The following is a 21,627-nucleotide window of genomic DNA, read 5'->3' on the forward strand; positions in this document are numbered from 1 at the left end:
AGACAGAGTTTTGCTCTTGTTGCCCAGGCTGGAGTGCAATGGCGTGATCTCGGCTCACTGCAACCTCTGCCTCCCGTGTTCAAGCAATTCTCTTGCCTCAGGCTCCCAAGTAGCTGGGATTACAGGCATGTGCCACCATGCCCGGCTAATTTTGTATTTTTAGTAGAGACAGGGTTTCTCCATGTTGGTCAGGCTGGTCTCGAACTCCCCACCTCAGGTGATCCACCTGCCTCAGCCTCCCAAAGTGCTGGGATTATAGGCATGAGCCATCACGCCTAGCCTAAAGTGAACATATTCTTTTTATTATTTCTAGATGTAATTAAAATAGATATTAGTTGACTTTCTATAATTTTTAATATTCTTTAGCCTTTGGTTTTTCTTTTCTTTTCTTTCTTTTTTTTTTTTTTTTTTTTTTTTTTAAGTAGAGCCTCTCTCTCTTGCCCAGGCTAGAGTGCAGTGGTGTAGTCGAGGCTCACTGCAACCTCCACCTTCTGGGTTCCAGCGATTCTCCTGCCTCAGCCCCCCGAGTAGCTGGGATTATAGGCATGTACCAGCATGCTTGGCTAATTTTTATATTTTTAGTAGAGATGGGGTTTCACCATGTTAGCCAGGCTGGTCTTGAATCCCTGACATCACTTGGCCTCTCAAAGTGCTGGTAATACAGGCATGAGCTGCTGTGCTGGGCCTGATCATTTTTGTTTGTTGATTAAGCTATGTGTTTCTCTAAGGGCCTGTCCAGTGACACATAGTCATTGAGTTAGGTACCTGGTTGGACGCAGCCTGGTCTGAGTCAACCAGAGGCACTAATCTGCTGAATAGCTATTTAGGTAAGGCTTTTGTAAAACTTTCTTTACTTTTCTCTAGAACAGAAGCCAAGATATTTTGTTTATTTTATCTTATATTTTTGGAAAGGATATATGATTTCTATTTCCATTTGTGACATTCATTCAGAATAATATTTTCTGAGCGCCATACACTGTGCAAACTGTGTGATCTTGGTGAAGTCATTTAATCTCACTGGGCTTCAATTGATTGAATCCTCTACCTTCATTCCTTAACTGCAAAATTGACTAGAGTTTCCTATGTGACTGCCTTGGGAGTTGGTATCTAGGGGAACGGAAGGAGGCTAGATGGAGGCAGTGTACCCTGCTGAAGTAGGGGCAGCTCCCGCTGCAACTACTCTCACCCTCCACCATCCCAGCACAGCTGCACTTGTATTTATCCTATCTGTCCCCAGAGCCTCCTCAACTGTGGCCTTTTGTCCCTCTTTTAATTTATCCTCTGATCCTTGTATGTCCTAGATTCAGAGGATGATTGCTAAATTTCTGTAGCTGTACATGGAGCATATTGGTGGTATAATGCACCAGAGCAAAAAAGGAAGCATGTGAAGGGAGAAAGGAAAAAAAGTAAAAGTAAAACACATAGGAGAGATGAAAAGAAGAACAAATATGAGTTGAGGAGAGGGAGGTGGAGCAAAAAGGTAAAACACATATACCGAGGGAAAACAGTATATTTGTCACCTGAAGTTGCGTTACTTAATTTTTATAATCTTCCCTTAAGTACCTATGTATATGGACTTTTTTTTTTCTTTTCAGCAGAGTCTTGCTCTTGTCACCCAGGCTGGAGTGCAGCAGTACCACCTCAGCTCACTGCAACCTCCGCCTCCCGGGTTTAAGCAATTCTCCTGCTTCAGCCTCCCAAGAAGCTGGGATAGGATTGTACCACCACACCCGGGCTAATTTTTGTATTTTTAATAGAGATGGGGTTTCGCAATGTTACCCAGACTGGTCTCAAACTCCTGGCTTCAAGTCATCTGCCCATCTTGGCTTCCCAGTGCTGAGAATACAGGCGTGAGCCATTGCACCTGGCTGTATATGGATTTTATTAGTGTGCCTAGAATTTTACTTTCATGAATATAGTTCTTCTGTGACTGCCTCAGTTGCTTTGTTCTCCTAATTAAAAAAAATCTATTCATTGATTTGGGATGATTGAAAAGTTCTTGTGTTAAAAACATCTTTCTAATATGATTCAAAAATAGATTCCCTCTTTATTTCTTTAACCTTTGTTAATGTTTAAGAAAACTGAGGAGCCAGTCCGTTTTCCCAGTAGAAATTAAGTATCATTTACATTAATTGTTGTCATGCATACTTACCTGAAATTTGTCATTTTAATTTTTATTTTTTTAAGGAGCTGATGGTACACACATGGATGGTGATCAAATTGTTGTGGAAGTACAAGAAACTGTTTTTGTTTCAGATGTTGTGGATTCAGACATAACTGTGCATAACTTTGTTCCTGATGACCCAGATTCGGTTGTAATCCAAGATGTTATTGAGGACGTTGTTATAGAAGATGTTCAGTGCCCAGATATCATGGAAGAAGCAGATGTATCTGAAACAGTCATCATTCCTGAGCAAGTGCTGGACTCAGATGTAACTGAAGAAGTTTCTTTAGCACATTGCACCGTCCCAGATGATGTTTTAGCTTCTGACATTACTTCAGCCTCAATGTCTATGCCAGAACACGTCTTGACGAGTGAATCTATACATGTGTCTGATGTTGGACATGTTGGACATGTTGAACATGTGGTTCATGATAGTGTAGTAGAAGCAGAAATTGTCACGGATCCTCTGACCACCGACGTAGTTTCAGAAGAAGTATTGGTAGCAGACTGTGCCTCTGAAGCAGTCATAGATGCCAATGGGATCCCTGTGGACCAGCAAGATGATGACAAAGGCAACTGCGAGGACTACCTTATGATTTCCTGTAAGTCTTGGGGTACAGTGATTGTCAAAGGTGTTTTCGAAGGCTGCCTTTCCTAATTTATATCAGGGGTAAAATTTTCTTGATTTTAAATGTATATAAAATTAAAGTAAATCTCATAGACCTACCTACATTGTTGTTTTAGTTTGGAGGCTACAAGATAACTGAAAATTAAGTAAGGCCAGGTGTGGTGGCTCACGCCTGTAATCCCAGCACTTTGGGAGGCTGAGGTAGATGGATCACCTGAGGCCAGGGGTTCGAGAACAGCCTGGCCAACATGGTGAAACCCCATCTCTACTAAAAATACAAAAATTAGCCGGGTGTGGTAGCATATGCCTGTAGTCCCAGCTATTCAGGAGGCAGGACAACCACTTGAACCCAGCAGGCGGAGGTTGCAATAAGCCGAGATTATGCCATTGTACTCCAGTCTGGATAACAGAGTGAGACTTTGTCTTAGGGAAAAAAAAAAAAAAAAAAAGAAAGTGAAATGATGCAGAGTAGAGTTGTTTCTATATAAAGACACAAGAGGACAGTGAGATTTCTTCAGTTTAGAAAGACAAAGGCTGAGGCCAGGCATGGTGGCTCACCCCTGTAATCCCAGCACTTTGGGAGGCCGAGGCAGGTGGATCACCTGAGGTCAGGAGTTTGAGATCAGCCTGGCCAACGTGGCGAAACCCCGTCTCTACTAAAAATAAAAAAAATTAGCCGGGTGTGGTGGCGGGCACCTGTAATCCCAGCTACTCAGGAGGCTGAGGTAGGAGAATCACTTGAACCTGGGACACAGAGGTTGCAATGAGCCAAGATTGTGCCACTGTGCTCCAGCCTGGACGACAGAGCAAGACTCCTCAAAACAAAACAAAACAAAAATGCTGAAAGGGATAGAACCGACTGAACTTTGGAATCATGAAGGATGTGATTAGGCTTTTATCAACCTTTATTAGAATTAATGAACCCTCTTGAAACCTAAAAGGACTTCAACTTGGGGGGAAAAAAAGAAGTCTAACCAAGCTACTTATATTCTTTTTGTTTATTTGTTTTGGAGACAGAGTCTTGCTCGGTCGCCCAGGCTGACGTGCAGTGGCACGATCTTGGCTCACTGCAACGTCTGCGCTCTGAGTGCAGGTGATTCTTGTGCCTCGGCCTCCTGAGTAGCTGGGATTGTAGGTGCATACCACCATGTACAGCTAATTTTTTGTATTTTTAGTAGAGATGGGGTTTTGCCATGTTGCCTAGCATGGTCTCGAATCCCTGAGCTCAGGCAGTCTGCCTGCCTCGACCTCCTAAAGTGCGGGGATTACAGGTGTCAGACACTGTGCTGCTACTTATTTTCTTGAATATGGATACACAGTACTGTTTATGTAATACTTATGTACTTATATAATATGTAAAATACTATATAACAGATAACATGAAGAGTATGAAACATGATTTCGTAGTATGAAGCATGATTCCAAAACATGGTATCAAGTATGATGAATTCATACTAGGTTATTGGAGAAAAGTAAAGTATTTTGAAGCATACCTTTAAATGTTTATCTTAGCATCTACAAGGACAGCTGTTATCTTCTTACAACATATTCGTTGGTACCACTTTCAGAGATAAAATTCTAGGTTGGCTAGGCCACGGTTCTGACCCAGTATGGAAATTATTATGCCTTAAGGAATTAAACTTCAAATATAAAGGATTTAGACTATTTATAAATTTACAAGAATATTTGCTTTGCTTGAATACCTGTTTTAATACAGGAATTTAATATAGCATTAATATATTGAAGTCCACCAGCATTTTAGGAAACTTCTTTGAGATTTTGAAACTCCTTTGAAAACTCCTTGAGATTTTGAAAAAGAATTCTTTGTGGAAAGAGGAAGAAAATGCCTTTATTCAACACATGTTTATTGGACCCTTAATGTGTGAGACATTGTTGTAGGTAGCATAGATACAGAGGCATGCTAAATAAATACATACATAAAACCATATCCCTGGAGAGCTTATGATCTGCTGTGGGAGAGAAGTTTGTAGTGTGATTCAGAGGTGTGACTAAACTGCCATGGAGACCGGATGGAGTAGCTGACTTTTGAAATCAAGGATGAATTCTAGTTTTACAGGATGTAGGAGGGTATGGGTGGCAGAAAGACATTCCAGGCAAATAGTATAGTATGTTAAAAACAAAAAAAAGGTTCTAGCCTTCGCTGATATTGATGGGAACTTAAGGATATACTTATAGATCTTGTGTACATTCTGTTTTATTCCTTAAAATAAATTCGTGGAAATAGAATTGGTAGATCAAAGGGTATACGTATTTGCAAGTTTGGTTATGCTTCAAGTTTGGTTAAATTCCCTTGGTATTTTGCTTTAATATTCCCCTCATCAAGTTTATGGGAATGTTCGTTTCCCCACACTCTAACCAATACAGAGTATTATTTTTCTTTTTAGTTTTTGCCAGTCTGGTAGAGAAAAATATGGTATCCCGTTTCAATTTTGAAATTATTTTAGGACAATAATCCTGGTATGTGGAGTAAGACTAAGTCAGGGAGAGATTAGTAGTAGAGAACTGTTGAAATGATTCACATATGAGATGAAGATATGAAGTACATTAATAGTAAAGGGGACAGAGAGGTAGCTGCATTCAAGAGATTATGAAGTAAAATGGATGAGATTTGATGATAGATGAAAGAGGCTGGGGTGTGAGGAAGAAAGGCAATTCAAGGATGACCCTAAGTTTTCTACCTTGGGAGATTGGGTGCCTGGTCATGCCGTTACCTGAAAGGAGGACTAGGTTTGGTGGGGAAGGGCGGGGGCAGGGGGAAGATTTTTGACCTGTTACAGTTTGAGGTGCTTGCTGGTGAATGTTTTTTCTAGGCAGTTGAAAAGATGTGACTTTGGTGCTTTTGAGAGAGTTTGTGGCTAGAGGAATAAATTGAGGATAATAAGAATGTAGGCAGTATCATGTATGGAAGTGGATGGTGGTCTCCAGAGCATGCTTGTAGAGTATGAGTGTCAAGTATGGCTCCTTTAGGTATTTAAGAAGTAGGCAGAAAAGAGTACAGGTAAAATGAGGTTTTGGGAAGAGAAGGAGGAGAAAAAGTGTTTTCAACACCGTTAAGGATAAAAAGTTTCCACAAGTATCAGCCACTGAGGAGAAAGCAGGCTTTTTTTTTTGGCATTTAGATCATTGGTATCTAAATTAGAGTAGGTTCAGTAAGGCATGGGCTAGTGAAGAGGAGATAGAAGAGATGAGCTAGGATGGATTGAGAAATTAGTGAAAGTAGAGTTAGGTGAAGCTGTTTGGATAAATTGCCATTTTGGTCAGCAAAGGGACTGAAGAGGCGGGAGTATAGCTTTTGATGGTTGCCTGGATGGCAAAAGTAAGTTGAACATGTTTATACACTTACAGGAAAAAAAATCCCTGGACAGGGAGAGCCTGAAGATAAAGAAAGGAAGGGCTAACAGATAGAGCAGGTTCCAGAGAAGGGGAAGGGACTGGGTGGTGTCCAGGGCTGTAGGGATGGCTATTAGGTGAGTGCAGGTGACGAAAAATGACTCCCCTTCTCTGAGACAGGAAGGCAGTTAAGGATGAGGCCTCTTCCCAGGCATTTTACAGAATGTAAAAGGAGTGTTTGAATGTTGGGAGCTATTTTGTCTGTGAAGCAGGTTTATCTGCACATGCAGAAGGACTGCAGAGGTTGGGTGGAAAGCTGAAGGATAATGGGAAAGGATTGAAAAGCTTTGGTCGTTTGGGGATGGGCCAATGTAGGAAGCCAAGAATTTATGAGATAGATTGCTGAACTGCATTGAGGGGCCAGCTGAGGTTAGGAGTCTTAAGCTTGTAAGTACAATGCAGTATTTAGTATGAAAATGCTATTTTATTTTATTTTGAGACGGAGTCTCGCTCTATCGCTCAGGCTAGAGTACAGTGGTACGATCTTGGCTCACTGCAATCTCTGCCTCCTGGGTTCAAGTGATTCTTGTGCCTCAGCCTCTTGAGTAGCTGGGATTATAGGCCACCATGCCCAGCTAATTTTTGTATTTTTTAGTAGAGACAGGGTTTCACCATGTTGTCCAGGCTGGTCTTGAACTCCTAACCTCAGGTGATCCACCCACCTCAGCCTTCCAAAGTGCTGGGGTTACAACAGGCATGAGTCACTGCGCGCAGCCGAAAATGCTATTTTAAAATGCAGGTTAGGTTTCCTTAATCCGAAAATCCAATATCTGAAGTGCTCCAGAATCCAGAACTTTCTAAGTACAGGCATGACACAACACGTGAGAAATTCCACACCTGACACTTGATTTCTGATTTTTGTATTTTTAGTAGAGACGAGGCTTTGCCATGTTGGCCAGGTTGGTCTCAAACTCTGGTCTCAAGCAGTCGATCTGCCTGCTTATGGTAATTTTATACGATATATTTTTTTAACAGTTTTGTGCCTGAAACAAAGTTTATTTCAGGCGCAAAATTGTTTAAAAAATATCGTATAAAATTACCTTCAGGCTATGTGTATAAGGTGTATATGAAACAAAGATAAATTTCATGTTCAGGCTTCAGTTCCATCCCTAAGATAGCTCATTATGTATATGCAAATATTGCAAAATCCACAAAAGACTGAAACCCTTCTGGTCCAAGTATTTTGGGTAAGGGCTACTCAGCCCTTACTACTGCCACATTTTCTATTACAAGACCGGGCAGCTGGAGCCAAGGCTAGCGAAAGCAGAGAGTTGAATTCATCCCAGTTTATGAAGGGAAGAGGGTCTGCTGAAATACCGAAGAGGAGAAAGCACTTGCTTCTCCTGACTTCTCTCTGTACTTTCTGGCCATTCTGTTTTCCTCAGCTTTTTTGCTAAGGAGTAAAATGCATGGTATTAGTTTGCCCTTTAATTGCACACTATCCCTTGCCTTTACTTTCTACTGTTTTAGGAAGTTCAGCCCTCCAGGGAATTCATTGGAAAAAAACCTGAGAAGCTGCTTTAGTAACAATTGATTCAGCATATCAGCTTCTTGTATTACAGAATTTGTAATACAAGACATGTAAAATTTTACAGATTTGTAAAATTTTCATTAAAAATCTTATAGTCATCTTTAGGCCCTGGATTTCTCCTAATTTATGTAGATTTTAATATTCCTGAAAAAGTAAATACAGATAAACATAAATGGCTATCATTAGTGTATTTTAACATATGTTTGATGTATGTGTATATATTTTAATAATATAATTTCTTTCCTTTTAAATAAAACATATCCAAACTCAAAGAATGCAAAAGTACATTTAAACAAATACATACGCACATGAGCATTTGCGTGCACACGTGTACTATTTCCCTATTTCAGTATAATGAAATGGTTGGATTGTTTTTAAATTGGGTTTAGAGGTGGTGGCCGTTAGTAGTGCCTCTGTCTTCTCTATTATTATTATTTTTGAGATGAAATCTTGCTCCGGAGTGCAGTGGTGCCATCACGGCTCACTACCACTTCTGCCTCCTGGGCTCAAGCAGTCTTTCCACCTCAGCCTCTCAAGTAGCTGGGGTGACAGGCATGCACCACCACACCTGGCTAATTTTTGTATTTTTTGTAGAGATGGGGTTTTGCCATGTTGCCCAGACTGGTCTTGAATCTGGTCTTGAACCAGCCTGGGCTCAAACAGTTCACCCACTTCAGCCTCCCTAAATTCTGCAGTTACAGATGTGAGCCACCTTGCCCGGCCTATACAGCACTTTTGTACTCTTATTCCTCTCTACCTCATCATTTGCCCTTTCCCTTCAAAAGTAATGGTCATATTTTAAAATTTAATTTACTATTGGCTTTGGAATCAAACCAACTGAACACTTTAGAATTAGTTAACATTTCTCTTGACTGTGCCTCCCAGCAAAGATACTTAATGATGTGTTTTACTTTAATTAATTAATTTATTTATTTTTGAGACAGAGTCTTGCTCTGTTGCCTAGGCTGGAGTGCAGTGGTACAATCTTGGTTCACTGCAACCTCCACCTCTCAGGTTGAAGTGATTCTTCTGCCTCAGCCTCTGGAGTAGCTGTGACTACAGGCGCATACCACCACGCCTGGCTAATTTTTGTATTTTTAGTAGAGGTGGGGTTTTGCCATGTTGGCCAGCCTGCTCTGGCCTCAAGCGATCTGGCTACCTCGGGCTCCCAAAGTGCTGGGATTACAGGTGTGAGCCACCATGTCCGACCTTAATGATGCATTTTAACTTAAAACCTGTATTGAGCCGGGCGCGGTGGCTCAAGCCTGTAATCCCAGCACTTTGGGAGGCCGAGGCGGGTGGATCACGAGGTCAAGAGATCGAGACCATCCTGGTCAACATGGTGAAACCCCGTCTCTACTAAAACTACAAAAAATTAGCTGGGCATGGTGGCACGTGCCTGTAATCCCAGCTACTCAGGAGGCTGAGGCAGGAGAATTGCCTGAACCCAGGAGGCGGAGGTTGCGGTGAGCCGAGATCACGCCATTGCACTCCAGCCTGGGTAACAAGAGTGAAACTCCGTCTCAAAAGCACGCTACGAATCACAGTGGCCTGCATTAGGGTCGGGCACAGTGGCTCATGCCTGTAATCCCAACACTTTGGGAAGCTGAGGCAGGAGGGTCGCTTGAGCCCAGGAGTTCAGAGGTTGCAGTGAGCCTTGATTGCGCCACTGTATTCCAGCCTGGGTGACAGAGCGAGACCCTGTTTCTTAAAAAAAAAACCCTCCCAAGACCCCCTAAAACACCTATATTGATTTCAGAAGTTAAGGATTAACAAAGGTTTTGTTGTAAGTATGTAGAGGAACTATGGGCTGATTTAACCCGTGATAGACAATGTGGAGATAACATTATCGGTAGTCGACTTTAATGCTTTTTATAATATGATGAGAGATGGTAGTATCTCTGATTTCTTACGTTTATTAAACATTGTATTTTTAGGTCAGAAATGTGGCCAGATGTGCAAGTACTCTCTTTTCTTTAAAAGTTTCATTACGTTATTGGATCTGAGTGTCTAATAAACAGCTTTTATAATGTCTTTAGTATCCATCTTGGCAGATTTCTTCCTTCTACAGGTCTCATTTGAAATGATGATGGGCTAGGTAAGATGGCTCACACCTGTAATCCCAGCATTTTGGGAGGCTGAGGTGGGGAGGATCTCTTGAGGCTAAGGAGTTCGGGACCAGCCTGGGCAACGTGGCAAGACCCCGTCTCTACCCAAAAAAAGAAAAAAAAAAATATATATCAGCTGGTGTGGTGGTGTGTGCCTGTAGTCCCAGCTACTCAGGAAGCAGTCAGGAGGATCTCTTGAGCACAGGAGTTTGAGGTTGCAGTGAGCTGAAATTATACACTGTACTTCAGCCTGGGTGACAGAGTGAGACTCCATCTCTCTAAAATCCAAAAACAAAAAAAACCACACAAAACAACACTAAATGATGATGAAGCAGTCCTTATTCTTTATAATATCGTGGTTGTGTATATAAACACAAATGTTCATTGTCACTTATAGCTAGCTACCTTTGAGGTCAGGATGACTGACATCCTTACTCTTTGCAATCTAGATTTTATGATTGGCTTCTAAATTATATGTTTCTTGAGGACAGGAACTGTTACTGCATCTTAGCTGCTTATGTATCTTCCCCATCACACCATATGCGTATTAGGTGTGAAATAAATATTTGTTGAATAAATGAATGTTATAGCTGAAGGTCTGTGTACATCATGCCTCATCCAAGGCATTAATGATACATTTCTTCCCTACCAGTAGCTATTGTCTCTTGAAAACAATAAAAATAGGTAATAGTATACTTTCAATAAATTATATCTGTGTGCCAGAATTGAAAATATATTGTTAGTTTTTGAACTGAGATCTCAGTGTGTGGCCCAGGCAGGCAGGCAGGCATGCATGCATGCATGCATACATACATACGTACATACATACATTCATGCCTGTAGATGTATAGTGAGTAGCTACAGGCCCAATCATAGTACACTGCAGCCTCGACTAATAACTTGTCCAAGGTCACACCCAGTAGCATTACAGTGAGGTTTTGAAACCAGTTATGCTTTATTCCAAAGTGTCCACTCTTAATTCTCTAATTGCCCCCCTTTCTCTCTCTCTCTCTCTGTATGTGTGTGTGTGTGTATGTATGTATGTATGTGTGTATAATTTAATACTACAAAGCAGTAGAGTTCATGGTAAATAGTGCTTATTGGTAGATGAGGGAGGCAAATAGAATTCCAAAGATAAATAAAATTTACAATATTAATGAATACCAAATTTTAACAATGTTAAAAAATTTGTTGGGATGGGGTTTAAACATTTTCTTATTTAACCCATTTCAGCAGAAGCCCCAGGCTGTTTCTAAACCCCATCCTGTTGTTTTTCTAAATGAAAAGTATTTTTTTCAGATTTGTGTTTATATAAGAAAAAGGACTCCATATATAAGCTATTATTTTTCCCTTGCCAGTGTTGATTTTTCTTGTGCCTTCATTTATTCAGAAAACATTTATTGATCAGCCATAATGAGCTTCGAACCTCGCTAGGGGTTGGAGATAAACAGTGAAGTCCCTGGCTTTTTACGAGTTCACAGTCTGGGAGGGAAGAGAAACAGAATACAGGCAATTTCAGTTGAGTATGAGAAGGTTTGACCAGGCTACAAGAAGCTCTGTAGATTAAAAAAAAAAAAAAAAAGTATGAGAAGGTATGTAAATAGATACACAAAGTACTTTAGAAGCACTAAGGGAGAAAATGGGGCTGGGTGTGGTAGCTCATGGCTGCAATCCCAGCACTTTCAGAGGCCGAGGTGGGCAGATCACGAGGTCAGGAGTTTGGGACCAGCCTGACCAACATGCTGAAACCCCATCTCTACTAAAAATAGAAAAATTAGCTGGGTGTGGTGGCATGCACCTGTAATCCCAGCTACTCAGGAGGCTGAGTCAGGAGAATTGCTTCAACCTGGGAGGTGGAGGTTGCAGTGAGTCAAGATTGTGCCACTGCACTCCAGCCTAGGCGAGAGTGAGACTCCATTGCAAAAAAAAAAAAAAAAGACGGAAAATTTTTGGTACACTTGAGGGAAATAAATGCTACGAAAGCATTATAAGCTGAAATTCTATGGAAGCTTACTTGAAGATACCAAATTTATTTCATCTCCTATCATTTTCCTCCCTTCTGTATTTGAAGTAAATTCCACATATCATTTTTTTTTCCTAAATATTTCAGTATTCTCAAAGACAAGGATTTACAAAATTTTGTTAAAGCTTTAAAAAGTAATTTGAGATGAACTCAGTCTGAAGGGTGTAGCAAAAAAAATGTTCAGTAGGTGGCTGAGGAGGGAAGAAAGGCAGAGAGATGTGAGAGAGATTGTTAAGTGTTCAGACCTATTTTTTGGGTGCTAATAATGTCTGGTGAGGAGGGTGGAGGAAGTGGTGAGATAGAAGATTGGCAAAATAGGGCTCAAAACTTAAAGGCTCTCGAACATGGAAACCTCCTTTACGTTTTGGACGTGGGAAGCTGTTAAAGTATTTTAGGCAGATTAATAATAACATGTTTAGATTTATAGTTTAGAAAGATAATGGCAGTGTTAAGGGCAGATGCAAGGTAAGAGTGAAATCAGAAACAAAAAGTACATTTTGAAAGCTTGTTGTGGTGGTCCAGGTAAGAACAGATGATAATAGTTTGAAATAAGGTTTTATCAGTCATCACATATTTAGGAAGTAGAATTTGGATTAAATTTAGGGTTGAGAAAGAGGGGAGGGTTTGTAGCTCACTTCTTGGTTTCCGGTCTATGCAGCTGGGTACATGACAAAACTGGTAGAAGAGGAGCAAATGGATATGCTAAAGAGTTATTGACAGGGTTGCTGCATACAAGTACCCTGTAAAGGGACCCCTGCACATGTGGAATGAGGTGGCCCTGGTTTGCCCTGGCCATCTAGTTTAGGTATTTTGACCAATCGTTCTAATGAAGCATGACTTTGGTCACAGTAGACATCCAATAAAACGTGGTTCAGGGAGCGAATAAATATATAAAGTCCAAACCCCTATGTTTAATATATAAACCCTGGGGGCCAACACAATCTGATAGTTTATTGATTGATTCTAGGGACTGTTAGTGCAGAAGAGATAGTAAGAGATCTGCTCTTTCCTTCCATCGGCTAATTATTGGCTAGGTATGTATTTTACCATCATTTTTACGTATGTGCCCTACCAATTTTTTTTTTTTTTTTTAAACCAGGGAGCAAATAAGTATGTAAAGTCCAAACCCCTGTGTTTAATGTATAAACTCTGAGGGTCGGCACAATCTCATAGTTTGATTGATTCTAGGGACTATTAGCATAGAAGAGATAGTAAAATATTTACTCCTTTGTTCCATGGGCTAATTACTGGCTAGGTATGTATTTTATCATTATTTTTATGTATGTACCCTACCAGTTCTTTTTTAAAAAAACATTTGATAAAACACAGGATAAAAATTTGGAATTTGAAAAAACATGTATCTACATGGGAATATTTCTGAAATGTGAGAAAAGTGTTATTTACTGATCTAGGGATAGTTTGGAAAAAGTGTATTAAACATTTTAAAAATTTATTTCATTATTAAAAATTTTTTTTTAAGTTGCCAAATAAAAATTGTATATATTTATGGTGCACAACATGATGTTTTGAAATATGTGTTGTGAAATGGGTAAGTGGAGCTAATTAACGTATATTACCTCACGTTCTTACTTTTTTGTGGTGAGAACACTTAAAATCTAGTCTCAGTGATTTTCCAAGTATATAGTACATTGTTATTAACTATAGTCACTTCGAACATCTTTTTAAAGCTTTTTTGGATGAAATTTGAAAAGAGATTATTTTAATCTAAAATTGTGTCTTTACCGTAGACTCTGAAATTTATTTAGAAATCAACAGTAAAATTAATGACTTAAGAGTTTTCAGTATAATGTTCAATCTAGGTGTTGGCTAGCTTTATAGCAAGAATAAAGCAGTCAAATAAGGCAAAGATGTTTTAGTTTCTCCTTTCCCCTGCCAAAAATTAGGATGGGAAAAGTTCTCTATTTTGAAAGAATTACAAGCAACTGGAGCTTCACACTGGCCTTCTGGTTAATATTTACTGTTTATCTACTGAGACCTAGACAAAAAAAATGTCACCTTGCCCTTTGAACGGAATATGATTACTTTGTGAGGTAATGGGCTTGGGGAGGGAAGAGGAAAGGAGAGAGGGAGAGAGAACATGCCTATCCTCACCTGTGTTAGAGAAACAACATCTGGTATATGGAAACAGCGCCTGCAGCTGAGTCAGACAGCCTTGGATTTGGATAGCAGCTCTGCTACTCATTAGCTGAATGAATTTCCGGCAAGTTAACTAACCTTTTTGTTTTTAGCTTCCTTGTTTGTGAAATGGCAGTAATATCGCTTGACTTCCAGGGTTGTTGTGAGAATGAGAGATCCTGTCAATCGCTGCTAGCCATTGCTGTTGTTATCCACACAGAGGTATCAGTCAGTGGCATCCATTGGGCTAGCAAGGCTCCATCTAGACTAGCTTCATTATGACCTTTCTGTTGTCCCATCAGGGAATTCTTGGGTAAAGGCAGGTACAGAGTGGGATTGTGACAGTCATTCCTTTCTTTCCCCCCTGAATGTTTAGTATTAAGAAATCAGTTATTGTTTTACTAGTTTTAGACCAATTCACTGCAATTCAGCAACTATTTTTCATTACTTATGTCTCTGATACCACACTACAGATCACTCTAACTTAGGACAGGGACGTGAGTGGCGCTGTTCCTTTAATTCCTTGTCTACAGAATGAGGCTAATTTCATTAAACCTTTGAACTGCCCCAGGAAAGTTTCAAGAATTAAAGGAGATGAGATCGTACCCAGTTCTTTGAAGTCTTTTATAGACTACATACTAAAGTGGAATTGTAACCCCAGAAAGAGGGTTCCTGGGGAGGAAGTGAAGAGAGGAAGGTTTAAGAATGAAATTTAAATGTGTTTATCTGCTAAAGCATTTGCCTTCCTGGCAGAATACTTCCTGCAAGTTACTCAGTCTTTTAGGTGCTCTGTTTTCACATACGTCAAGTAGAGATAAAACATCTAAATTCTGGGGTGGTTGTCACTGATTTCATAATACAGGGAAACTACTTACCATAGTGCATGGGACATAATAGTTGCTTAGATATCCTTTTAGGAGGAGATACCCATCTTTGATATCTTCATTGGGTATTTTTTTTTGAGATGGAGTCTTACTCTGTCTCCCAGGCTGGAGTGCAGTGGTGTGATCTTGACTCACTGTAGCCTCCACCTCCTGGGTTCAGGTGATTCTCCTACCTCAGCCTCCAGAGTAGGTGGGATTACAGGTGTGCACCACCACACCCAGCTGATTTTTGTATTTTTAATAGAGACGGGGTTTTGCCATGTTGGCCAGGTTGGTCTCAAACTCCTGATCTCAGGTGACCAGCCTATCTTGTCCCCAAAGTGCTGAGATTACAGTCGTGAGTCGCCGCACCCAGCCTTCACTGGGTATTAAATAGCCACCCACACAGGGACCCTGACGATGTTGAATAATAGCAAGTCTATTCTACAGGTTTTGTTTTTTTTTTTGTATTTTGGGGTTAGAGGTTTTAAAAACATTCTGGTAATTAGGTAGTAAGACTATTAGACTTGCCAGAGTAAGTTAGAATAGGCTCATTGTTCACAGAACCTAATTCTCTTAGCAATAGTGAGGTATATGGTAAGGAAAGGCCTGGTTTGCCTCCTTGACATCAGTCCCAAGTGTGTGACACAAGTCCCAACAAGTGTGAATCTTGTTAAACCTTTAGAAAAGATTTGTGTATTCAGACTGCCCCTTGAGGTAACTTATTTAGGAAGTAAAATCATCTTTATTTTTCTCTCAAATTAGCCTGTTTAAAGATTTATCAGGTGTCTGGGAGGCTGGGATTTAGTGAATGTGTGTCTACTTTATGAGTATTGGCCATAGGTTTATCGACTTCAAGTTTAATTAGAGTTTGAGACTGATTGTGTCCTCATGGCATAGATTTTCTCTCTTGTTTGTGCCTCCTAGATAACTTCAGTTGTTCTCAAGACCAGCACAAGATCTTTTCAATCTTTATTGAAACGTGGCAGTCAGAGTTGCGCTGTTAAGATTTTGAGGCCTGGCACAATGGCTCACACATGTAATCCCAATGTTTGTGGAGGCTGAGGCAGAGGATCACTTGAGCACAGGAGTTCAAACTAGGCTTCACAACATAGGGAGACCCCATCTCTAGAAAAAATTAAAAAAAAAAAAAAAAAAAAAAAAGCCCAGTGTGGTTGGCACGTGCCTGTGGTCCCATCTACTCAGAAGGGTGAGGTGGGAGGATTGCTTGAGCCCAGAAGGTCAAGGCCGCAGTGAGCCAAGATTGTGCACTGCATTCCAGCCTGGGTGACAGAGCAAGATACTGTCTCAAAAAAAAAAAAAGATTTTATTTGAGCTTATTTTAATGACCATGTTTAATGACTTCTCTTTTCTGGGTTTAAGAGATGATTTCTTATCCTTCAGCTCTTCTTCTTCTTGTTTCCTTTATACTTCCAAAGGCTTAGTACTTCCATGTTACTTCCTTTTAGTGTCATTAGCAGACAGTAGTATATTGTTTTAAAAATGTAAAAGCAAATGTACTATTGAAAACATGTTCACACAAAAACTTCTGCACAAACATTCATAGCAGGATTATTCACATTAGCCAAAAAGTGATAGCAACCCGAATGTTCATCGGCTGATGAATGGATAACTAAAATGTGGTATATCCATACAACGGGATATCATTCAGTCATAAAAAGGAGTTAAGTTTTGTTAAATGCTGCAATATGGATGAACCTTGAAAACATGCTTAGTGAAAGAAACCAGGCACAAAAAACCACATGTTAAATGAGTCCATCTATATGAAATATCTAGAGGAGGCAGATCCATAGGAGATGGGGGGAGGAATGAGTTGGGCCTGACTGCTAGTGGGTATGGTGTTTCTTTATGGGGAATTAGAAGGTAGTGATGGTTGCACCATAGCGAATGTACTAAAAATCACTTAATTGTACACTTTAAAATGGAGAATTTTATGTTATGTAAACTGTATCTCAGTAACAATCATAAAAGCCAAATGGGCCAAGGAACAATTCCCTAGAGTCTTTATTATTAGCTTTTCTATTTGCTAAAGGCCCTGAATTAGCTTTTCCTCTTAAGAAATTACCTTTTTCAATACAATATCTTCTAGTAACATGAGGGATGTTTAAAAAAGGAGAGGCGATAGTTGTGGAATTGTGCCAAAAGCTTTTTATTTAGTTTTAAAAATTATTATTTTTAAATTGTGATAAAATACACATAAAAGTTGCCATCTTAACCATTTTTTAAGTATACAGTTCAGTGGCATTAAGTGCATTCACACTGTTGTGCAATGATCAATAGCATCCATCTCCAGAACTCTTTCCATCTGTAAAACAAACTCCATACCCATTAAACACTAATTCCCTGATCCCCTCTTCTCCAGCCCCTGGCAGCCATCCTTCTACTTTTTGTCTCTGATGAATTCGACTACCCTGGCTACCTCTTATATGTGGAATCCCAAAGTGGTGTTGGGATTACAGGTGTGAGCCACTGTGTTTGGCCGTAGACATTTTTTTTTTTAATGCATTGTATTTTCATGCAGGGGAGCCCTTTGAATCTAGAAATTTCCTCTAATAGTAGCCACTAGCCACATATGTTGTTTAAATGAATTAAAGTTAAACATACAGTTCCTACGTTGCACCAGCCACATTTCAAGTACTTAATAGCTACATGTGGCTGGTGCAGAACACTCCTTCATCAAAGAAAATTCTGTTGGTTAGCACTGGTCTGCAGGCTCAGTGAAATTGCAAACACACTATGATGTCTTTTTAAAAACTCGAGACAGACCAGGTGTGGTGGCTCACACCTGTAACCCCAGCACTGTAGGAGATGGAGGTGGAAGGATTGCTTAGGGCCAGGAGTTTGAGACCAGCCTGGGCAACACAGTGAGATCCCATCTCTACCCTCCCCACTTCCAAAAAAAATTAAAAACTCAAGACATATGGAGGTTCAAAGAATGTATTACAAGGCAATAGGGGCAGTTAGAGTATAAACTGACAAAATTCAGAAAGAAGCTGAAGAAAAAAATGTGATCAAGGTAAAAGCCACCATGGAAGCAACAATAAGAAAAAATGTATCTTACTGTATAGCCAAGGACAGAGGGAGTGGGCTTTAGGAAATCACAAAATGAAATGGTAAGAAAATAAAGTTGCGAAAATGATTATGGAGAAGAAGGATAGATATGGAGACAGATAAAGGACCCAAACACAAGTGAAATTCCAGAAGAGAACAACTAATGAACTGGAAAAATATTTATAATGGAAAAACTTTTTCCTGAAATAAAGATTAGAATCGTTCTTGTTCCAAGAAATTGTCAAAATGAAAAAACAAATCATAACCATAGTGTTATTTAGTGAACTTTAAGGATCAAGAATTATAGGCACAATAGAAATGCTCAATGCTAGGAGACAGTGGAACAATGTCTGCAAAGTTCTGAGGAAATTGTAACCTAAGAGTTTTATACTCAACCAATTCATTCTTCAAATAAAGGCCATGGACCAACATTTTCAAGTATTCAGGAGTTCAAGGACCGTAGCACCCATTGGCCTTTCTTGACAGGGATGGGGGAACTATTTGGTATTGAATCTAGTAGACTAAAGGATCAATCAATAGACGGAACCCTAGAATGGAGAAACTGTGATTTAAAAAAACTAGAAATGAGCACTGAATTCATTTAATATAAAACTATAAAATATTTGGGGGAGTGGAGAAGTAGAAATGTTAACTTCCACATGTTTCACAGTAGATACTGGCTTGAAAACTTACTTGTGTATTGCAGACAAAATATGGATGCTTTTATAATATTTTTTCTTATTTTTTAAAGCAGGGTCTTGCTCTGTTGCCCAGGCTGGAGTGCGGTGGCATGATCATTACTCACTGCAGCCTTGACCTCCTGGGCTGAAGTGATCCTCCTACCTCAGTCTCCTGAGGAGCTAGGACCACAGCCCCATACCAACATGCCTGGCTAATTTAAAAATTCTTTTTTTTTTGAGACGGAGTTTTCACTCTTGTTACCCAGGCTGGAGTGCAATGGCGTGATCTCGACTCACCGCAACCTCCATCTCCTGGGTTCAAGCAATTCTCCTGCCTCAGCCTCCCGAGTAGCTGGGACTACAGGCGTGTACCACCATGCCCAGCTAATTTTTGTATTTTTAGTAGAGACGGGGTTTCACCATTTTGACCAGGATGGTCTCGATCTCTTGACCTCGTGATCCACCCGCCTCGGCCTCCCAAAGTGCTGGGATTACAAGCGTGAGCCACCGCGCCCGGCCCTAAAAATTCTTTTAGAGATGGTCTCACTATGTTGCCCAGGCTGAAGCAATCCTCCCACCTTGGCCTCCCAAAGTGTTGTGATTATAGGTGTGAGCCACTGCACCTGGCTTTTTTTTTTTTTTTTTTTTTTTTTAAGAGGGTTAAGAACTAATATCTTAATGACCAAACATTTACGAAGATTAGCATTCATATATTTAATAAATGAATGTTATGTGCTTACTCTATATGCTGGGCAGTGTTGTAGGTACTTGGGATATATTAGTGAACAAAACACAGGGAAGTTTCTTCTTAAACATTACATTCTGGCAGAGGTACACAGATATAGATGAGTGATATAGCATATCATAAGGTGATACAGACTTGAGGACGTAAAAAGCAATATAAGGAGGATTTGGGTTACAAGTACAGTCAGGGTTTTGCTGAGAAGGTGACATTTGAGCAGAAACTTACTTTTGAAACATCTGCTAGACGTCAAAGAGGAGAGACATGTTATGGAGACAGGTCTAGAGTGGAGATGTAAATTTGGGAGTTATTGGTACATAGATGAAATTGAAGTCATGGGACGGAGTGAGATAACCAAAGGAGTGATTGTAGACAAACTAAGACCAAGGACTAAGCTATGGAGTTTACAGCACGAGGCGGTAAGAGGAGGCTCCAGCCAAGAGTGAGAACGCAACTTCCCTGTGTTTTGTTCACTATTGTATCCCAAGTGCTACAACACTGCCCAGCATATAGAGTAAGCACGCAACATTCATTTGTTAAGTATATGAATGCTAATCTTCAAGTAAATGTTTGGTCATTAAGATATTAGTGAGATGAGAGGAAACCAAGAGTTTGGGTCATGGGAGCCAAGTAAGGAAAGTGAATCACAGAGTGAGCATCTGTCAGATGCTGCCACTGCAAGTCACATAAGGGCCAAGAATTGGTCACAAGTGACCTTTTATTTATTTATTATTTTTTTGAGATGGTGTTTCACGCTTTCACCCAGGCTGGAGTGCAGTGGTGCCTTCTCGGCTCACTGTAATCTCCACCTTCCGGTTTCAAGCAATTCTCCTGCCTCAGCTTCCCAAGTAGCTGGGATTACAGGCATGTGCCACCACACTCGACTAATTTTTGTATTATTTTTAGTAGAGACAGGGTTTCACCATGTTGGCCAGGCTGGTCTAGAACTCCTGACCTTGTGATCTGCCTGCTTAGGCCTCCCAAAGTGCTGGGATTACAGGCGTGAGCCACTGTGCCCGGCCTTTTTTTTTTTTTTTTTTTTTTTTTTAAAGAGCAAAAAGAAGCATAAAGGAATGGAAATAAAAATGTACTCTTTAAGTTTAGGGCACATAGGGTCTATGGAAACTACTGGGAGGGACAGGACAGAGGCAGTTTGGCCAGAGGTTGGTTGCTAAACTATGTAATTTGTGTTTTACTTGGTAGGAAATGGGACACCCTTCTGTGCTAGAGAATAAGGTGACTGGATCTTTGCTTTAGGAAGTTGAATGAGAGCAGTGTCTAGAGATGTTTGGTGGGAAATCTGGGGAGAGGGAAATCAACTAAAAGTCATTATTTTGTTCCTTGGGGAAGGTAAATAAACTTTACAACTTGATCTTGAGAGATTAGGCAATTACTATGTTTTTTGTTATGTATATCTTTTATTATACATAATTTTATTTATTAATAAATTTAGACAATTTTATTAATTTAGACAAAATGCAATTCCAGTGCAAATACTGTATATATGTAATTTAGAAACATATATCGTATTAAACATATAGTATTTAAAAATTATATATAAATAAAAATGCGATGGTGTGATCATAGCTCACTGCAGTCCCCGTCTTCTGGGCTCAATCCATCCTCCCACTTTTAGCTTCTCAGGCAGCTGGCACTACAGGTGCGTGCCTCCACACCTGGCTAATTTTTGTATTTTTTTATAGAGATGGGGTTTCACCATGTTGTCCAGGCTGGTCTTGAACTACTGAGTTTAAGCAATCCGCCTGCCTTGGCTTCCTAAAGTGTTGGGATTACAGATGTAAGCCACTAAGCCCAGCTATATACATTTTTTATTTTGACAAAATTATAATGAAATTTGCCTGGAAGTTTAGAGAGGTGAGAATAAGAAAACAGTATTTCCTATTTCATAAGAGTTGTGAAGAGTAAATGTATGCTTTAAAGGCTTAGCTTTGTGCTTGGTGTGTGATACATGCTCAGTAAATGTTTGTTCTCACTGTCCATCATGACCACCATCATTCCTTACTATATAGGTTTGCCATGAAATGATGTTCTCCATGTAAGAATGAGTTCAGTTCTGCTAATTTTTTCATTAGATTAACATTCCTTTAACAGTTTACTTGAAATGGGGTGTCTCTCCCTGCCCCCCATAAGTTTTCTTTACCAAAAACTACTAGGTTTTCTGAAATCTTAATGAACTAGATACCTCAGTATCTCCTAGCATTGCATATAATCATCTCCTAATTTTGAGTCTTTAGAGGGGTTTTACTGA

General features: G+C 39.9%; 1 protein-coding gene across 15 annotated transcripts in view; it reads left to right on the top strand.

The window, feature by feature from the left end:
- ZFX (zinc finger protein X-linked) overlaps nt 1–21,627 on the top strand; it is a 64,685-nt gene that overhangs the window by 28,549 nt on the left and 14,509 nt on the right. For all 15 annotated transcript variants that reach the window (XM_032286148.1, XM_032286138.1, XM_032286141.1 and 12 more), the window contains one exon: nt 2,188–2,766. In XM_032286148.1, the coding sequence (XP_032142039.1) occupies nt 2,188–2,766 (579 nt within the window). The remainder of the gene's footprint in view (nt 1–2,187; nt 2,767–21,627) is intronic.

This window comes from Sapajus apella, unplaced genomic scaffold, assembly GCF_009761245.1.
Source record: "Sapajus apella isolate SASKATOON/1434 unplaced genomic scaffold, GSC_monkey_1.0 scaffold17, whole genome shotgun sequence".
Lineage (NCBI taxonomy): Eukaryota > Metazoa > Chordata > Mammalia > Primates > Cebidae > Sapajus > Sapajus apella.